Source organism: Haplochromis burtoni, unplaced genomic scaffold (assembly GCF_018398535.1).
Source record: "Haplochromis burtoni strain Fernald_Lab_line unplaced genomic scaffold, NCSU_Asbu1 Contig_125, whole genome shotgun sequence".
Classification (NCBI taxonomy): Eukaryota; Metazoa; Chordata; class Actinopteri; order Cichliformes; family Cichlidae; genus Haplochromis; species Haplochromis burtoni.
The window spans coordinates 1,513,420-1,532,621 of NW_024582486.1; the positions used below are offsets into that span (position 1 = coordinate 1,513,420).

The following is a 19,202-nucleotide window of genomic DNA, read 5'->3' on the forward strand; positions in this document are numbered from 1 at the left end:
AAAAACATGATTTTCATGCAGGACAATGCTCCATCACACGCGTCCAAGTACTCCACAGCGTGGCTGGCAAGAAAGGGTATAAAAGAAGAAAAACTAATGACATGGCCTCCTTGTTCACCTGATCTGAACCCCATTGAGAACCTGTGGTCCATCATCAAATGTGAGATTTACAAGGAGGGAAAACAGTACACCTCTCTGAACAGTGTCTGGGAGGCTGTGGTTGCTGCTGCACGCAATGTTGATGGTGAACAGATCAAAACACTGACAGAATCCATGGATGGCAGGCTTTTGAGTGTCCTTGCAAAGAAAGGTGGCTATATTGGTCGCTGATTTGTTTTTGTTTTGTTTTTGAATGTCAGAAATGTATATTTGTGAATGTGGAGATGTTATATTGGTTTCACTGGTAAAAATAAATAATTGAAATGGGTATATATTTGTTTTTTGTTAAGTTGCCTAATAATTATGCACAGTAATAGTCACCTGCACACACAGATATCCCCCTAAAATAGCTAAAACTAAAAACAAACTAAAAACTACTTCCAAAAACATTCAGCTTTGATATTAATCAGTTTTTTGGGTTCATTGAGAACATGGTTGTTGTTCAATAATAAAATTATTCCTCAAAAATACAACTTGCCTAATATTTCTGCACTCCCTGTATTTACAAAAGGAAATATAATATTAGTTCTCTTAGTATTGATGAATTAAGTGTCTCAAATGACACTGTGCTTTAAGGAGGGACAGCAGCACATCTGAATGTTGTTTTTTTGTTTGATTGTTTTTTTTAATGTCCATCAATATTTAACAAGCCATAAGTTAATCACTGATACCAATTAGTCACCAAATTCAAGTTGATAAATTCTGGACATTTCATGATATGAAATGTGTTGATGTGGTGAATTCTAAAGACAATTTCTCCTCAGCTGTGAGAATGTTAGCATGACACTGGCAACGCACCAGCCCCAGCACAGATCAGAAAGTACAGTTAATTAGAGAAACTGCACACTGCAGCGGCTCACTAGATCACGTAGCTGACCTGACAGCGGTGGCAGGTCATCAGTGTGCTGTGCTGTGCCATGCCATCTGTTTACCTGTAAAAGCCAACTGCTCCCAATAGGTCTGCCAGCATAAAGATACCAATTTCTGTTCCCTTCTTCTTACAGTTTTGCTTGCTTGCCTCTCTGCTCCTGTGTTCATCATCGCCTAATTATGAAAGTTATTTTTGAGGCTATTTAATACAGTAAGTTTAGAAGCACTCCTGAACTTGTCTTGTTTAAATACAACACCTCTCGTCTTTAGAGGACTCCTGCTGTCATATTTCGCTTTCTTTTAGTTGTCTCTTCATTCAAATTCACCAAGTGGGCACACGTCTGTCCCAGTCTCATCTGAGGATAAAGTAGATACAAGGTTGAGCTGACCTACCTTGAGCCACATAGTCATTTTACTTGAACATATAAGCCCCACAGTAAAGCACAAGTTGTCTCTATAGTTTACAGCTCAAATAATTGCAGTTGGATTTTACTGGCCGTTCTTCCTTTTAGCTCCTGTTAGCCATCTACCTTCATTAAAGTTATGCTTTGTGTCAGGTACATTCATTTGTAATGCAGATGTCAATTCATCAGAAAAGAACTGATGTATTTATAAAAGGTCACACATAAATTAGTATGTATTAATACCATAATTAGCTCAAATGAGGACACATCAAAAATTTTAAAAAACCATTGTAAAAGTTCAGATGAGTAGGGAAAGTGTGAAATCAGATAAATAGAATTCAATCAGTGCTTCCTTATTGTTTGTTTTTGATGATTTGGTTTTCTTTTTTCCTGTAACAAAGACTGTATTTATCAATTCAAAATAAAAGTTTTGGAGTTAGATTTTTCTTAAAGTCTCAAAGGAGTAGGTGTGAACCTTCTGACGTATAAAGCAATTACAGCAGCAGTTTCTCAGGGGTTTGCTATTGATTTTTTTTCCCCTCTCTTTCTCGCCCTCTCGTGCTTCCTCTGTTTGATACACAGGCTTTTTCCCACGCATTAACAATTAGTATGCAGCAGTGAGGCTATAGGTGCACCAACTACGTAAGGAGAAGAACTCCAATATCACAAACAAACAGCAAAAGTACTGGTCATGCAAGGATGCACACATATTTTTATCAAGTGAGGGGATGGACTTTATTAGCTCAGTCAACGCTAATCCCCTGACTTCAGCTATCTGTGTTGTGTTACAAGAGAAGAGACTCACATGTTAATAAACAGCAAAAGAAAAACAGCAATAGCTCTAGCAACATAACACCAAAGGAGCATTTTATATTTAATCTGGAGCTGTGGCAGTTGTCTGTCTTTTCAATTTCTAACTGAGAACAGGGTACAATGATGGGCTCGTTGCCATATTATGTACATCAAGCTAATTCAATAAGATGCATTACTTAGGAGACTAAAAGAGATGGATGCGTGTACATAAAAAATGAATTATATAAACAGGCCATGTTCAGAACAAGGGAGATCTGGGGCAAGCAATCAAAAAAAATAGAATAAAAGCAGGAAATGATGAGGATTGTGGGTTGATTTTTCAGGGTTATAACCACCAGAACAGTGATAGAGGGAAAGCCAGGTCTTCTAAACCTGAAGCAGTGCTCAAGCCATAAGGATGGCTTGCTATTTATAGTGACAGATTTTTTATTCAAGAGGGTTCTGCTGTTGTGCATCTCTCACGGCTGTGCTGCCTCTCTCGCACCTCCTCTCTAGTCTGTTCATTCCCGTACACTGTGTTCCACAAATAAAGGAGGAGAAGTCTTAAATTCCAGGTGCATTCACAAACAGTCACAACCACTATTGCTTAAAATACAGTGCAATCCACATGCCTTATGTAAGCCCATACGTTGTCCTTTTCCTCTGCACACCTCCCTCCCTCACAATCAGTATGACAGTGTTGCAGAGCAACGCCTACTTCAGTGACTCTCCACACCACCAGCCCACCTCCACCCTCCTCTGTCCCTCCTCCCACACAGGGACAGTGGAAGGGAATTCCTTATTACCTCAGCATTTGCCTCAAACATGTTTCATGACCCTGTACACATGACACTGGTAAATACGCCACACATTATAGTATCTTAGATGCTTTCATGTATACATTTTTTCTGTGCAAATGCAATCACATGTGATAAAATAAACTGTATGCACACTATAGGAAATTACCTTTCAGTCAACCTTAATACATCATATTTGCACTGTTGATGAGACATTGCTTAAAAATGCTTTAGGAACTTCACAAAAGTGATAATGCAATGTGTCATAACAAGAGTTAATTATAGCAGCAGCAATGGCTTCATGCTAAAAATCACAGCTACAGAAGCTACATCTCACCTACAAATTATTAACACCCAATGACAAAGACGCACAAGCACATTCACTTACAGTGCACATCCTTCCTGTATTTAGAGTTCAGCTCTATGGATCTCGAGCCAAATCAGATCAGGTGTCTCAGATAAAACCAAATCATCGCAGGAGAATGAGCAGCAGAAGCAGATCTGGGCAACGCTGTCATTAGTTTTCTCTCCCCTATTACTACAAATAAATGTATCCCATTTCCTGCTGGAGTTGTAGGGTGTTTAAGGTCTTTCTTCCGTCTCTTCAGCTCATTCAACTTTTGTCGTCTTCAAGCTTGCCGTGTTGTCGTCTTGTCTGTACACACTACCAGCTCAGTTTTCTTAATGGCTTTCATGAAAACGGTCAAAAAACTCTATTTCGACTGCCCCCTTTCTTTTTCTGAATGAAGCACAAGCACAGCAGTGAGAAAGAAAATCTTGCTTGTAAGCTGGCTCCCTCTCTCACTACCACACTTATGCCATCATGCGCACAGTGTGCACCCCTCCCTTCTCCTCCGACCCTCCCTTTCGTGTGGATTCTGTCTCTCTCTCTCTTACAGGTCTTGTTTGCTCTCTGCCTTTGTGAAACAATATAATTGCAATGACAGGCAAACCATGGCGCGCAAGAAGCCAAGCTGTTTAAAGAGTTGCTTGGATCCGCTATAATGTCACTTGATACAACAGCAGCACCACTGAAAGCTTATAGTAAATGAATGAATATAAATAAATAGACTCTTTTACAGGTACAGGTTAGGAACTTTTTTTGCAATAATCAAACACCTGGAGACAGGCAGAAGCCACAGTCCCCATTCATCACTCATTATATGGAAAGTCTGAAGTCGTTGTCTTTGGCGTTTGTCTGGACAAACTAAATGAGTACTGACAGATGCTGGTGAACCAGACAACTGCTCCAATATATAAACAATTTAAAAAAAAAAATAAAGAGGAGGAAGGGAAGATGGAGTGAAATAATGAAACCACCTCATTAGCAAGGAAAAGCCTTAATCCCACAAGACAACACATTTGCATGTTTTCCCAGTAGCCCCCACTGCAAATGACAGCTGAAAGATGCAGTGGAGGGAAATTATGCAGTCAAAAGTTCAGCATCAAGGAAAACATCAGGAGGATTATCTGTCTCATGGTTTCAGGCTTGACAGTATGTGACCAGGCTTTATAGAGCAAAATTTGAAGAAAAATGTTAGACTGTGGTCCCTCTAGAAATTGTATTCATGCAGCTGTGAAAAAAAAGACTGATTGTTCAATCATTAGTCAAAAGTCATTTGAATATCAACTCACAACTTGCAGACAAAGGAGCTCGCGATGCAAGTTAGACTGCACATCCTTAGTTCGCTAAAAAATTAAAAATTTAATGTACCACTGGTCAAAACTTTGGTACCGCTTAAAAAAAAAACCAAAAAACAAACAAACCGTAGTGCAGCATAAAAAGGCCTCAAAGTCCACACACGATTTCAGCTACCAGCAGCTTCACCAAGTTTCACTTCATGCAAGTTATAACACAATCCAGGGGATAAGTCGATCATTAATATTAAGTCTACAATTAAGAGAAGATTTCATAAAGGCAAATAAAATGATTATTTAAAACAGACTTTACTAAAAGATGCACGCCATAGGATTGGACTTCAAGAAGTTGAAGACGAAGAAGTCGAAGAAGAAAAATGGTGCACATTGTTTTGTGGGGAGTTCTACCCCCGTCCATCATGGATACTTGCATGCAATTGACATATAGGCCTGTTTAAATGCATATCAGAATATCATTTTCACTAGTTTCACAGATCAGTGTTACATTTCTAGTCAGCTAAAAGTCTCAGTAAATCTTGTTTTCTCAAAACACTGTTTTATGTGTCCAATCTTTATTCAAATAGAACAAAACTGTTTTAACCCTTTCCTCTTATAAATGCAACCTCCTGTGGACCCTTGATATCACTGACACATCAGCATATACTGTACATCCATAAGATGTGGTTTGATGACCATTAGAACAATTTCTATGTTTTTTCCAAGCGTAGCTGCGTAGGCAGAGACCACCCTTACTGACTTCTGATACAAACCCAGTTGTTTTGTTCTGTGATCAGGCATGAAATATGACAGAAAGCACTCAGTTCAGAAAATAGCTTCAAGGATTACTTCTAGTAGCCTTTCAGGTAAAGAGTTACAGTACTACAAGTTCACGCAGAAACATAGAAACAACCCTCCAACAGCAACTTGGGTACTCTGAGCTTTGTTACTTTTATAGTACATGTAGTAATTATTAGGTTGTTCTGTAATGCTTTTCTCCTGCTTTGGGAGAGGGCAGTTTATGTTCAAATATATATCTAGACTCATATCAATCCTCGATATTTATTATTTCATAATTTGAATCAAACTATCAAAATGTGATTTCAGTGCAGAGTTCAGCTTTAAGGCTGACGATATACATAGTGCCACCTCTGCAAAGACACAAAAGTAATTAGACAACTGACTGACATGCAGATTCATGGCCAGGTGAAGTCTGTTCCTCATTCCTCATTTTGCGATGACAAATTCAACATCAAAAATCTGAGATTATTTTCAAGTGCATATAATAACTATTCACTGTTCACTCTTAATAAGAGGTATTTGGTCACATACTGTCAATTAAGGTACAAAAATAAATAAACCTGTCCATGAGAGACAGAAAAACTGAGAAATGGCAAAATCAGCAGAAATCACTGACCAGCTCAGCAACACCAGAAACGCCCTAAAAGGGTGGAAACCAACTGAAGTAAATAATCGCAGAATTCTTTCCGTGGTTAAGAAATATCTTTCACAACATTTACCTAACTCAAGCATATTCAAAGAGGTATCACTGTCAGAGTTTAAAAGAGATGCACAGGGTATTTAAATACAGAGGGTTTACAGCAGTTGTGCAATACATGGATTACACTCAACAACAAGAAAGCTAGAATACATTTTGCCAGAAAACATCTAAAACCTGAACGTAGAACCTGCCTTAGCGTAGGGCTGTGAGATATGACTAAAATCTCTTATCCCGATATAAAACATCTATCATCCGATAACGATATAAATCACAAAAATTTAACATTTTCTGTAAATTCTGTGAATTTCGGGTTGCTGAAGTGTTTCCAGCTGGGCGTTGTGTACCTGGAGTCGAGTGTTTTAACCGATGCATGAAACTACACATTTTTAGACATAGGAAACAGCAGCCGATACAACATTTGTATTTATTACACAGCGTACTGCGGGGGAAAGCCTGTTCTAACGTTTGAGTCTAAGGTTTATTTTTTAGCACCTGACGGCTCCTTTTTGCTTCTCATCCGTAAATACTCTGCATACTTTTTCACGTGATTCCGTTTATTTTGAGAAGTCTCAACAGGATCTTGAGCTTTATTATGAAAGGTTTATGTGGAAAATAAACAAGCGGACATGCGATGGTTTTACCATCGTTGTTGCTAACGACAACGCATAAAAACAGGCGATTGTCCGTCTGTTGTGTGGTTATATTAAATATAAGAGAAAGAGAGAACTTTAATAAATTAATATAGCCACTACAGTGACCATCAAAACTATGAGAAAATAATGCCTAAACTGTTTATTTTGCGACACCATGAAACAAACTATAGCGTAAAATGAAACGATAGACATTTTTATATCGTCATCCGATATATATCGTTACATCGAACAGCCCTACCTTAGCATGCCATATTATCTGTCAAATCTTGTAATGTCATGTATGGTTGCCAGTGGAACCGGTCCACTAGTGTTTATTGATGATGATAAAAGTAGTAGTAGGAGGATGAACTAAGTGTGCAAGGCTATAGTCTCTGCTTAGATTAAAATCCTACAAAACTGAACATCACTCCACGGAGTGAATGGATAATGAATTACAACAGACTACGGTACAAATGCAACCTAAGAGTTTCTTCAGTGGCCAAGCCAGCCACCTGATCTCAACTTAACAAAGCATGCTTTTCACCTACTGAAGATAAACCTGAAGGCAGAAAAACCCACAAACAAGCAGCAACTAAAGGTGGCTGCAGAACAGGCTGGCAGAGCATCTCAAGGGAGATTTAGTGGTGTCCAGGGGTTTTTGACTTCAGGCAGTCACTACAATCACGTCATCTTTGCCCAGGTATTTAAAATGATCATTTTTATATTTCAAATTGTGTTAGTCCAGTCACATTTGAGCCTCTGAAAATGTGTTATTATGAAAAACGCCAAAACATTCCAAACAATTAATGCAATGTGTTTGTTAAACCCCTTGTAGTGACAATAAAAGTTTGCACTTCACTTACATCTTGACTATCTGATTTAAAATCCACTGTGGTGGTGTAAAGAGGAAAACTTACAAATATTGTGCCATAGCCCATACACTTATGCACTTAACTGTACAATAAATTTCCCTTTAAAGTCGAAACACTGAGCAGAAGATCAGTACTGTGGCTTAGTGGTTAGTAGCATCACCTAACATTTGAGAGGGTCCTGCAAAACATAAGCAGCCAGAGAAATTTAATAAACAGCTGTTTAGCATCGAACTTCTTTTCTAGCATTGCTTAATTTAAGACACCAGACTTACCCAACCAATGATTCTACAATCCTAGCATGGCCTTGAAAAAAGGTTAGTCTCAGGCTAACAACATGACTGGGATAAAATGCATTGCATGGACTAATGCCTCATAACCTGTCCTGTCACTTCTTCAGACAGGTAGCTTCTTTCACAGATCAGTAAGAGAAGGGCTTAGAAAGAAGGAAGAAGAAAGGGGAGGGGCTGAGTGAGGATCAGTAGCCAAAGATACCACAGATAGAGTGGGAACACAACCACCTTACAAGATGCTGCCATTTCTGCATGCAGCATAGCTAAGCTAAAGCTATTATGAAACACTTGGAAAACTGTTGTTATTTACACTGCAAATATTCAAAGCAGTCATAACAGGTTTTTACTAAAACACCTTTATTTAGGCAAACCCACCTTATCTACTGTGATTCTGCATGGTCTGAGGGCTGTGAGCCATATCTTTTACTAAATAAAGGCTACTAACAAATGCAAAAAACATCCAGCTTTGCAACAAAGTATACTAAAGTTAGTCAAGCTGATGTACCAATCTGAGGCCTGACTTATAGCCATGTCACCTCCCTTCTGCTTTGATCGATAATTTACATCAAAGCAAGCAATGGAGGACAGTAATGGAAAAAGAAGACTGACAAACAGAGTAGAAGACATCATGAGAAAATGAGTTCAGAAAACTAAGAACAGGTGAAGGGGGAACAAATGAAGATGGAGAGAGAGAAACAGAAGCAGGAGCGGTTAAGAGCAGAGACAGATAGGAGCAGCAGCAACAGCACCACGCTTGGTGCTTTGGCAGAGATCTATAAATAGCTCTTCAAATCTCTCTAGAAAAAGCCACTCTTCTGCTTATGCTGCTGCAAACAGAGATTCAGAGGCAAAAGCAGATATCTGAGCGATAAATACACAGATATAATCTTATTGGATAAGTTTCTTTTTTTAATTACTCTAGGTTTAAAATATGCTTACAATGGCCACATTGGCTTGTATGAATACATGAATGCAGGAAGCAAATACATTAAAGTGAGCAAGTTAGCATAAAAACCACATGATTTACTAGAATAGGCGAAAGCACCCTGCAAACCACATTAAACACGAACATGAAATTACATATACTTAACAGATAGTAATCAACAAATTTCCTGATTTTCATAAAACTCCATAAGCAATCAATACTTCACAGTTACATGAATGTATGTATATGCACAAAGATCCACAGGGTGCAGGGTATAAGGGAGGGAAATATGTTGACAGAGAGGCAGGTTACTCCATCTTTCTCATTGGTGGCCTTAGCAACAGTAGACTGTTGATTCAATGACTCACCTCCTACAGATCTTACAATGGACCATACTTTTCAATGATACTGCCCTGACACCAACAATCATACTCTGTGTTGCTTACAAAATATTTAAGAGAATAAAGCTGTATTAGGGAAAAAATTGATTATAAAGTAGTAACAGTGCTTTAAACCAGAAAAACTAACATTGCTTTATCGGGGTTATCACCTTGGACTACTATTAATCTAACTGGGAAGCATTTTTATGACAATCTCAACATCAAATGGAACTAAAATGGAAGTCCCTGCTTGCCACTTATCAGTCCTCATTGTCACATGACTGGCCAACACCAATTGATATGTTGGGGGGGGGGAGTTTTTTGTTGTTTTCCCAGGCACACATGTCATTTTCCCAGAGCAGATGTTTGAACCACTTATTCTATGCTGTTATCCCACCTTGTTTTCACAGCACTGTTGCTGCCTATTTTTGGATTGAGTTTCAAAAAAGTAAAGCTAAAGCCAAGACTCGGAGAGTGATGACCACGTGTGAAGTATGTCTTGAGAAAACCCCACTGTTTTCTTGATCACTTACAACAGTGCGATTTACTGGGGCACAAATCTCTAGCCAGCTCTGAGTCACTAATAATGAATTATTAAGGAATTAAGACTGGAAGAGCCAAGGCTTAAAATCACTGATATTTACTTGAATGTCAAAAAGCAAGCTAATGAAAACACTTAACACAATACAACCTTAAATTGCTTGGAGCAGTGAAGACGGCTTAGTACTGTAGTACAACCTGCATTCCGCCATGCAACCCACCGGCACTCAGTCCTATAAAAACACTACAGCTCTGTAACTTTCCGTTGGTTTGTATTAATATCTCAACCTTGTTAGCTGACGTTTCAAGTCTTGAGTTGTTATATGAAAGTCACACACGTCAACAAATAAAACTTTGTTGTATCCAGTGTGTGTTTTGAGTATGACTTCAATGAAGAGCCATAAGCAATTAACAATTACTTAATTTTTATTCATCCAGATAGTTAATCGCTTCGGAAAAAGCAAATATTCCCAGGGTTTTAGTGAACCTTCTTGGTCACGATTGGAAGGATAAAATGTTAACATGGCCATCTCGTGCCTGGCATAGGGAAGGCGGACTTTAAAGATGGTGCTTAACGTTGCGTTACATATTAAAGATAGTGGCTCTTGAGTCATCTTCGCGGGTTCGGCTTACCGTGTTGTTGGCAGTATGTCTTGAGTTGCGTGGAGAATCCTTCAACTTGGGTCTGTAGAAGACAGATGGCAGTTTGGTCAGAGTCGTAGCTGTGCAGCTGACTGAAAATATTAGCTTGCCTCTATGCTAACAATAGCTAGTTCACAGCATTAGCCTGCCTCGTCCGGCGTGTATAATTAGCTACCTAGCTAATACTAGCCCGCTAGCTAGCCTTTTCTTTTTAGTGGACGCTAGCTACTCAGCGTCCATGAAACACAACGTTAATATTACAACTCGCTGTTCAATAAGAGTGTGCCGTGGATCACAGAATGGCGAAACTTGCTGTGGAAATGTACAAGCACTGTCAGGTCTCAAAATAGAAGGTGCTAGCTAGTACGGTTAGCAAGCTTTCCAAATGACTTACCGATGCTAATATAATGGTGCTGCTAGCTTGAGTTGGCTCACCGCGACCCCGACTGTCAAAATAGCGCCGCGTGAGGGGAGAGCAGCATGGACGTTAATGCGAGATAGCAAGCGCTGAAGAACACGGCGGTCGAGTCCGACGCAGGAATACTGCTAAATAACAACAAAACCCTAAAGAATAAATGACACAAAACTAAAGAAAAAAGAAACAAAACGCTATTCCCCCGTCAGGGCTCCGGCTTGTGTGTGTTAGCGTCACTTTTTTCCCCTCACCGACAGTTGACGTCAGCGGCGTACCTCCTAGTCGTACGGATACGTAGCCTACAGGATGCATGAGAACTTTGTTTTGTGCATCAAGCGTTAAAATGTAATATGCAGTTTCGTTACATCTCAGTGATGTATGTTTGAAAATCTATTACTGGGATGTAATTTGACAGCTGTCCACTTCTGTAGGAGATGTGTCATTCAAAGTTGTTTAAATACTATAAAATGTAACGATTTCACATTTCTTAAGATGATATTTTTCTTCTTATAGCCTATAACATCTAGTCTATCTAATAAATATTTAATATATATATATATATTAAATATAATTTATTATATTTTATATATATATATATATATATATATATATATATATTTTTTTTTTTTTTTTTTTTTTTTTTTATTGTTTTTTGTACTGTTATTGCACCTGGTGTAGTTAAAAATACGCTGGTTTTAACCTTATTTTTCAAACCTCCCTAGGAAAAATGCTGACAATTCTAGGTAATAAATGTAACGTGTTTATTTGATTTAACTTTACGTTTAAATTATTCAAATGTATTGGGCACATTCTTTGACACCACTTGGTGAGGTCAGTTGTAATTCTCAAAATGCCCCACACGTGGGCAGGCAAGTACTCCTTTAACATGATAAGGCCTTGACTCACATTTAACACTAAACGTGAACACAAAGAAAATAAAAGAAATAAAAATGCGTGCAACCCGGTTTGTGATCCATACAGTTTATGTTTGTGGAGATGTGCGCACAATCAACACGTGACCGCTTTAGGATAATCTGTTTCACAATTATTATTTCCATGTGCATATGCATGTGGTTTATGTGTTAAATGATTGTGGAAGTCATTGTTTTTCCTGCTCACACTGGACCTGGACCCCGACATGATGAAAAGAGGGTCACTTTAACGTATTTTTGCCTATTTAAGTGCATACACTGTCCGGCTTAATGGCAGCGTTATCTTTAGTAGGCTATGTCAAGCTGGCTCAGCACTTTTGCGAGAACCCAGACAGACAAATCATGTACCGACATGAAGGCAGGATTCGCCTTTTCCCAGCTTTCTCTTTCTCTCCTTCAAACACACACACATACACACACACACACACACGAGGCATCGTTTTACTGCACCACATTATGACACCTTGCAGGAAACATGACGGAACGTGTTTCAAATACCGCGTTAAACTCTCCGCCTCATATCCTCGAGTGTTTTCGGTCAGGTTAAGCTAAAGCCCACGGATTCAATTGCTTGGTGTCTGTGGGACACGAATATTCTGTAAGTAGGTTAAAGGGCAGAGAATTTCAACTTTGATCGACAAGAGCGTTGGCAGGTTACGTATCAGTGGCACTGAAGTGGAGAAACGTGGCACAGAAAATACCTGTTGTGATAAACTCAAGACCTTATCGGGCTTTCCCGATATGTGTCCAAACCAGCCATGGACTTGCGTAGTAATTAATCTAAAGCAGCGTGTGATATCATGTAGCACCTGTATGCAGCGACTGTGAGACAGTAACCTACATGTGAACGCGTGTTGCGTGCGTGGGTGTTGCGTGTGCCCGTGCGTGTGTTGTGAGAGAGGACAGAGGTGTTTTGCCAGTAATTTCCAAGCTTCCCGATGCGCTCATTGGTGCATCCTTCCAACGTGTCACCAGTTTTGGTGGATTACCCCAGATATCTTTACCATCAGGAGGGTGAAACATCACTCAGCTCCTCTCTTCACGAGCTACCAACAAGGACCTCTGACGTTTGGGAGACTTTCTTTCGCAAAGAACAACTCAGAAGGGAAAGGATTTGAAGATTTTTTTTATTGGTTGTCCAGTTTAGAAGTCTAGACGTTTATTAGTTACCTCTGCCCGAGTACAAATACGCAGTTATTTACTTCAAGATCGAAGATGGCCATGTCTTTGTCACTCTCAGCGTTCCTCCTGTTGGCACCGTTGCTGTTTAAGGGTCTCTGGGTCAGTGGCTCCCCGGGCTGCGCGTCTTGCAGGTTGTCAGCGATGGATAAGGACGCAGAGGAAAGGATGATGATAGAATTCGCCAAGCAGCAACTTTTGGACAAACTGCACCTGAAAGAGAAACCAAACATCACTCACACCGTGCCCCGGGTCGCGCTCCTCACGGCGCTGCGCAAACTTCACTCGGGGCGCGTCAGACAGGATGGTACCCTTGAACTAGAAAACAATATACCAACCAGAGATCAAGCCTATGAAATAGTGAGCTTTGCAGATATAAGTAAGTCTTGTCTCCACTTTCTATGCTATAAAGCTGTTTTCGCATGGCACAATAACGCTACAGGAGAGCGCGTTGTGATTAATAAGGTCTCTTTTCCTGCGTAAGATATTAACATAAGGCTAGGGTTCCCTGAACTATTATATTGTAATATTAAGGATCCAAGTATCTATTGTTACTTATATGCAAAAAGGTTTGCTCCCCTTGGGCAAACTACATATTTTATTGCCTTTTAAAGTGGAAATACATGAACTGGTGGTAAGCAAGCTTTAAAAGGAATCTATCTTTCAGTGTTACATTGTTGCACTTTTAACAAGATTTACACGGGAAAGTAATAAAAAGTGAATTTACGTAATTTTGTGCAGGTTGTGGTGATAGGATTCTGATTTGGAGTTGGGTGGCAGACAAAGAGGACAAGAATGAATATGTAAATCAAAATCTGTATGAAGTGCATAGACAGCTTCTGCAAAGAGGAGTGCAAATGACTAAAAGCCCTCTCTCAGAAGGTTTCTGTTGCTGGGGTCTCCAAAATCTGTTATACATATTCACAACATAAAATGCAATGGTGCATTTAAATTTGAAGAAATCTGAAGATGGCTGCTTGCTCCAGGACTTGCATTTGGGTCTTTATATTTAAAATCAAATACACATGTAATCTGCCTAAACATTTAAATACAATATCCCTTGTGCTGTATTGTAGGAAAAGTTAACTATAAGGTAAAATGCTTAAAACAGTGAAAGAGGATTGTTACTTCCATTAATTTTATAAGGGTAAGAAAGGTGATGAGCTATGAAGTTTTTCCAAATATTAACATTGTGTGTTTTTCTTAATTGTCATTGTTTCATAGATGATGCAAAGAGCAGTGACAAGGCAAGCGTTAGCCTTACCTTTCAGTTTCTGCAGGAACGTGGCCAAAGTATCCAGGTCCTCCAGTCCTCTTTGTGGATCTATGCCCGTGCCTCTGAGGACCCACAACGGAACTCTCGTCTCCTTGCCCAGGTTTTCCTCTCCGTAGATGGTGACATCTCAGGCTCTAATCGGACCTTGGTGATGGAAAAGATGTTGCACGTCAAGGAGAGTAACTGGCACACTTTCTCTGTCACCCACACCCTGCAAACCTTCTTGGACGGGGGCCAACATCGGCTGCAGCTGGAGGTCACCTGCGAAGAAGACGGACAGAACCTTTGCTCCCTAGATGGCTCTGCTGAAACCCCCTACCAGCCCTTCCTGGTGGCTCAGGTGCGTCTCCGTGATGACCACTCCAAGCATTTGCTCAGGAAGCGCTCAGTGCGTTGCGGTGACGATGTAACAGTCTGCTGCAAGAGAGACTTCTACATCAAGTTTAAAGACATCCAGTGGGATGAGTGGATCATTGCGCCTGAAGGCTACCATATGAACTACTGCATGGGACATTGCCCCCAACATCTGTCCGGTTCCCCAGGTATAGCATCCTCATTCCATGCCACTGTCTTCAGCCAACTCAAAGTCAATGGTATTAACACAGCTACAGCCTCATGCTGCGTTCCCACAGAGCGTCGACCACTCTCCATGGTTTACTTCAACTCTCAGCACAGCATTGTCAAAACAGATGTCCCTGACATGATAGTGGAGACCTGTGGATGCACATAAAAAATTGAGTATTACTATTAGTGGTATAATTAATTATTTTCTTGAGTGTATTGTAGACAAGTTGACTTAAAGAAACACAAATTTGACCAACTTTGGACAAACAACTTTTACACAGAGTACTTTAAAATGAGAAATGCCCACCCAAAAGACTTTTAAATTATCGACAGAGGATGTTACTAGACTATCTTTACAAATACAAACACGTTTGTTTTATAGCAGTTACTCAATAGGTGTGTTGTGTGTATTTTTGCATAAACGTATGAATTAACACTCTAGGTTTACATTAAGAAAATTATGGGCACAAAAAAGAATATTATGAGTATATAAGTATTATGTTCTAAAGAAATAGGTATTGATACAGTTTACTGCTTGTAGTAACTTTTAATTTATTTCTAAACTCTTGTAGTCAGTATTTAAAGAATCTCAAATGCATTTCAGTGCCTAGAGGTGAGCAAATACGCTAAGTCTGGATGCAGATACATTTATTCTTTTATACGTCAGAGACAAAAATCAAAGAGCAGCACTAAAATATGAAAGACTCAATAATAAAGTTTAGATTTCAATGCAAAAAAGTACAGTGAATACAAAAGTACAGTAATGATATCAGGTTCCATTTTCAAACTTATATAAACCCATAAAGTCTTGCATTAATGAATTTTCACTTTTGTCGTTTGTACCTTACAACTTTTACTTTTCACATGCTGCCGGGATGAAGTTCAAAGATGCACTACATTTTTTTCCTAATTCATTGTATGTTTTATAGTCTGTTTTGTGTTATAATCAGTGTCCAAATGTAAAAAAATTATATATATATTCTATACTTTCATTTTTACGTAACTATTTCTTTCATTGTAAATCTTCATCCACCTAAATGCTGCTGTTTTACAGAAATGCTTTCAAAGCAATGAAAAACTTTTAAAGCGTGCCTTTTCTTTAACTTCTGATGACATTAAAGCAAATACATTTACATTCCACAAATACTTTGATCACATTGTGAGGCTGCGAGGGGAACAAGTTGTTGTTACAATGCAAGAAATCTGGACTGATTTCTGTCAAAGGATACCCCATGCTGCATGCAGCTGGAATATGTTTAATCAGCATCTCCACTGTATTATTTACACAACCTGGCTTATCATTTGGGCAACTGTGGCTCAAACAGCATATGAATCCAAGGTTATTCTCAGCAATGTGAGCAAACATTTAGCTATTGCTTCAGTGTCAGGTGAAGGTCTGGAGGGTAGGTAGGTCAGTGAGCATGTGCTGCTGCACGCTGGCATTTTTAGCTCTCAAAGTCTAAAGATTGCAAAATTTCATGCTTTCCAGGTGGAGGCAGTCTTGTTTCTTTCATATGCTGGAAACATCGTACACATGTCCCAGTAGCATAATTTACGCTTCATAATTTCACAATCTTTTCATAGCTGTATAGTTTTAACTGTATAGCAGAATGTCTATCGGAACATTACCAAGTAAAGCAAATGTTTACCGATTTCCATACTAAAATCACTTCACAGTTTAAATTTGGTGGGAAACGGTGCAAACTGAGATCTACTCAAGGAAGGGAAAAATGAAAACAGCAGTACAACAACGAGAAAGCAAAGGAGCTCAGCAATAGATTTTTTTTTTTAGTTTCCCCAACTTTGAACCTGGGAGAGTGTTAATAAATTAATGTCTATCAATACATCACATTTTTATTTTTAGAGATGATACCCAGGGTTTCTTTACTTCTACCTGTATTAACACTGTGTTCATCTTGGCTGTATTGATATACTATATGTCTTACGGACTTGGATTTTACAGCCATAATGCAAAGGAAACAATTGAAACAGTGCATGGGGGAATTTTTTACCAAAGACCATAAAAACCCTTTTATTTTATTTTTGTGCTGATATTTGCTAAACTATTTTCACCTCTCTCTCTTGCCTCTATGAGCTGCTCTTGTATTAAAGCAATTTACTTTACACCTGTGTGAAATAATTATAAAACTGTTGTATTTTAATATTATGATTGATATTGTAGGCACTTCTTGTCCAAGACTCAATGTGACATTGAAGTGCCATTGCAACATATCTTATTAAGCACTTTATCACCCTACTGTATTTTAGAGTGTGCTGACAGTTCTATTACTGTACTTAATGCATCAGGTTGGCATTACCTGAAATACCTAAAAGCGGGCCTACAGAAAGAAAATGTCAATTTTCAAAGTTCTAGTTGTTTTTAAAAGTGTGTGTGTGTGTGTGTGTGTGTGTGTGTGTGTGTGTGTGTGTGTGTGTGTGTGTGTGTGTGTGTGTGTGTGTGTGTACTTTTGGAGCATTCACAGAATGCAAGAATTTGAATTCTGTTTCAATTGAAATTTGTAATCATTGTTGTTATTTTTGTATCATATTATTTTATTTTATGTAAATGAAAACTTTGTAAGAGCAAATACAATTCAGAAAAGTCAGTGTGTGATAAAATGTCATGATTCTATTTTTAATTAATAAATAAATCTATATTTTAAACAGACTAAATTGCTTCATTGTATTTTATTGTATAAATGGCATTTTATTGTATGTGTCTTATTCTTAAGCCACACACACTGCAGTGTACAGCAAAAGCAGTACTGGTTATTAGGTAAATTAAGCCAACTGTAGCTGCAAAATGTAAGTACAGTACTGTGCAACAGCCTTGAGCCCATCTTTCCTCCCATTGCTTTAGTTGAATCTACAAAAATGACAAAGATAAAACAAACTTAAAAAGAGCATTTTTGCACCAACAAGCTGATTCCCAAAGACCTGTTAGATGAAACCTTGGCATATCTCAGCATGGTATGTAGTGTGTTCTTAAAATAAATCTGATGAAACCGAACAAATCAAAGACAAAACAATAAGTGGCAAACTTTTTAAAAAAAAAAGGCATCCACAGCAGATGATCAGTTTCTGAATATCATGTTAACAAAGACGGGAAAGAATCCAGCAAAAACCTGAAACAGAACCTGAGAGATGCATCTGACCCTTTAATTAATCTAATAATCACCAAAGCCTCATCAGAAATGGTCTGGAGAAAATGCTGAGGTATATCAGGTTACACAAGAACTTGGCTTAAAATCAGTGGCAAAAGGTCTTATGGGTTGTTGTAGCTCATGAGGTAGAGCAGGTCCATCTACTGACTGGAAGGTTAGTGGTTTAATCCCTGGCTCCCCCAGTCTCCATGCCAAGTATCCTTGGGCAAGATCTCCGATGCAGCCATCAGAGACTGAATGTGTGTGAATGTTAGCTAGAAAGCACTGAAAAGCTTAAAAGAAAGCACTTGTGTGAATGGGTGAATGTGGCATGATGTATAAAGCCTGTGACTGCTCCGGGAGAGTAGACAAGCGCTTTATAAGGTTCAGTCCATGATTCATTTTAACTTTTTGGTTCAGGTCAGGAGAGAGGTACAACAGCAAGTGTCTATACCCATCTATAAGATGTGGTGGAGGTGCTGTCGTGGTTTGGGGCTGCATTTCAGTCAGTGGTGTTGGGGATCTTGTCAACATTCCTCCCTTGGTTCTGCTGCAATAGGCCTAGGCTGCTGGGGGCTCCCCATGATGCACTGAGTGTTTCATCTTCACTCACCTTTTTCCCTCACTCTGCATTTAATCATTAACTATTATTAATCTCTCTCTATCACAACATGTCTTTAGTCCTGTCTTCCTCCCCTTACCCCCAACTAGTCACTGTAGATCAGTGCTTCTGCCTAACTCTCACTATCGCCAAAGTGCCTGCTCATAGAGGGTGGGTGGTTGGGTGAGGGCATATGATTGTTGGGCTTTTCTCTCTTTTTTTTCCATATATTTTTATTGCAATTTTTTATAGTACAATACAAACAAATGTTGAACACCCTCACATTCACACATCCATCCATACATCAGACCTGCCTACATCACATTCAAATGTAGAAATGAGCATAGTTCTCACAGTAATACAAAAATACAATGGGTTACTATAGACAAGATTTTCCCTTCCTTCCCTTCTTCTTTTACTTCTTTTTCATAAATGTCCTTCACCTCCACTCCCTAAAATATCCATATATGGCTTCCACATATTCACAAAGTCCCATTGTTTGCCCTTGGCAATATATGTTAGTCTTTCCAGGCCTAGAGAGACTGCAATTTCCTTCTTCCAGAGTCCCATGGAGGGAGCATCCATACTCTTCCAACATAGCGCAATGGCTCTTCTGGCTTGAAGTAGTCCATAGTCCAGTAATTTAGTTTTTT

General features: G+C 39.0%; 2 protein-coding genes across 17 annotated transcripts in view; one reads left to right on the forward strand and one right to left on the reverse strand.

The window, feature by feature from the left end:
- LOC102290826 (R3H domain-containing protein 2) overlaps nucleotides 1-11,148 on the reverse strand; it is a 58,088-nt gene extending 46,940 nt beyond the window's left edge. For 8 of the 16 annotated variants that reach the window (XM_042223991.1, XM_042223989.1, XM_042223986.1 and 5 more), the window contains exons 1-2: nucleotides 10,834-11,147; nucleotides 10,431-10,482 (exon numbers count right to left, since the gene is read on the reverse strand). The gene's annotated coding sequence lies outside the window, so the exon portion shown is untranslated. Of the gene's footprint in view, nucleotides 1-3,410; nucleotides 6,488-10,430; nucleotides 10,483-10,833 lie in introns of those variants that run through there. The other 8 variants (XM_042223999.1, XM_042223995.1, XM_042223997.1 and 5 more) reach the window with 3 other exon arrangements.
- A 577-nt stretch (nucleotides 11,149-11,725) lies between these two features.
- Nucleotides 11,726-17,467, forward strand: LOC102303251 (inhibin beta B chain). The gene is made up of 2 exons (XM_005929702.3): nucleotides 11,726-13,344; nucleotides 14,190-17,467. The coding sequence occupies exons 1-2, from the start codon at nucleotides 13,002-13,004 to the stop codon at nucleotides 14,969-14,971; spliced, it is 1,125 nt and encodes a 374-aa protein (XP_005929764.1). The 5' UTR covers nucleotides 11,726-13,001; the 3' UTR covers nucleotides 14,972-17,467.
- The last annotated feature ends 1,735 nt before the right edge of the window (nucleotides 17,468-19,202 follow it).

What these genes read in the sequence shown, in the direction of transcription:
- LOC102303251 (XM_005929702.3), top strand. Translation starts at nt 13,002, where the DNA reads ATGGCCATGTCTTTGTCACTCTCAGCGTTCCTCCTGTTGGCACCGTTG. An exon ending in AGTGAGCTTTGCAGATATAA is followed by an intron (nt 13,345 to 14,189) that starts GTAAGTCTTGTC and finishes ATTGTTTCATAG; the next exon opens with ATGATGCAAAGAGCAGTGAC.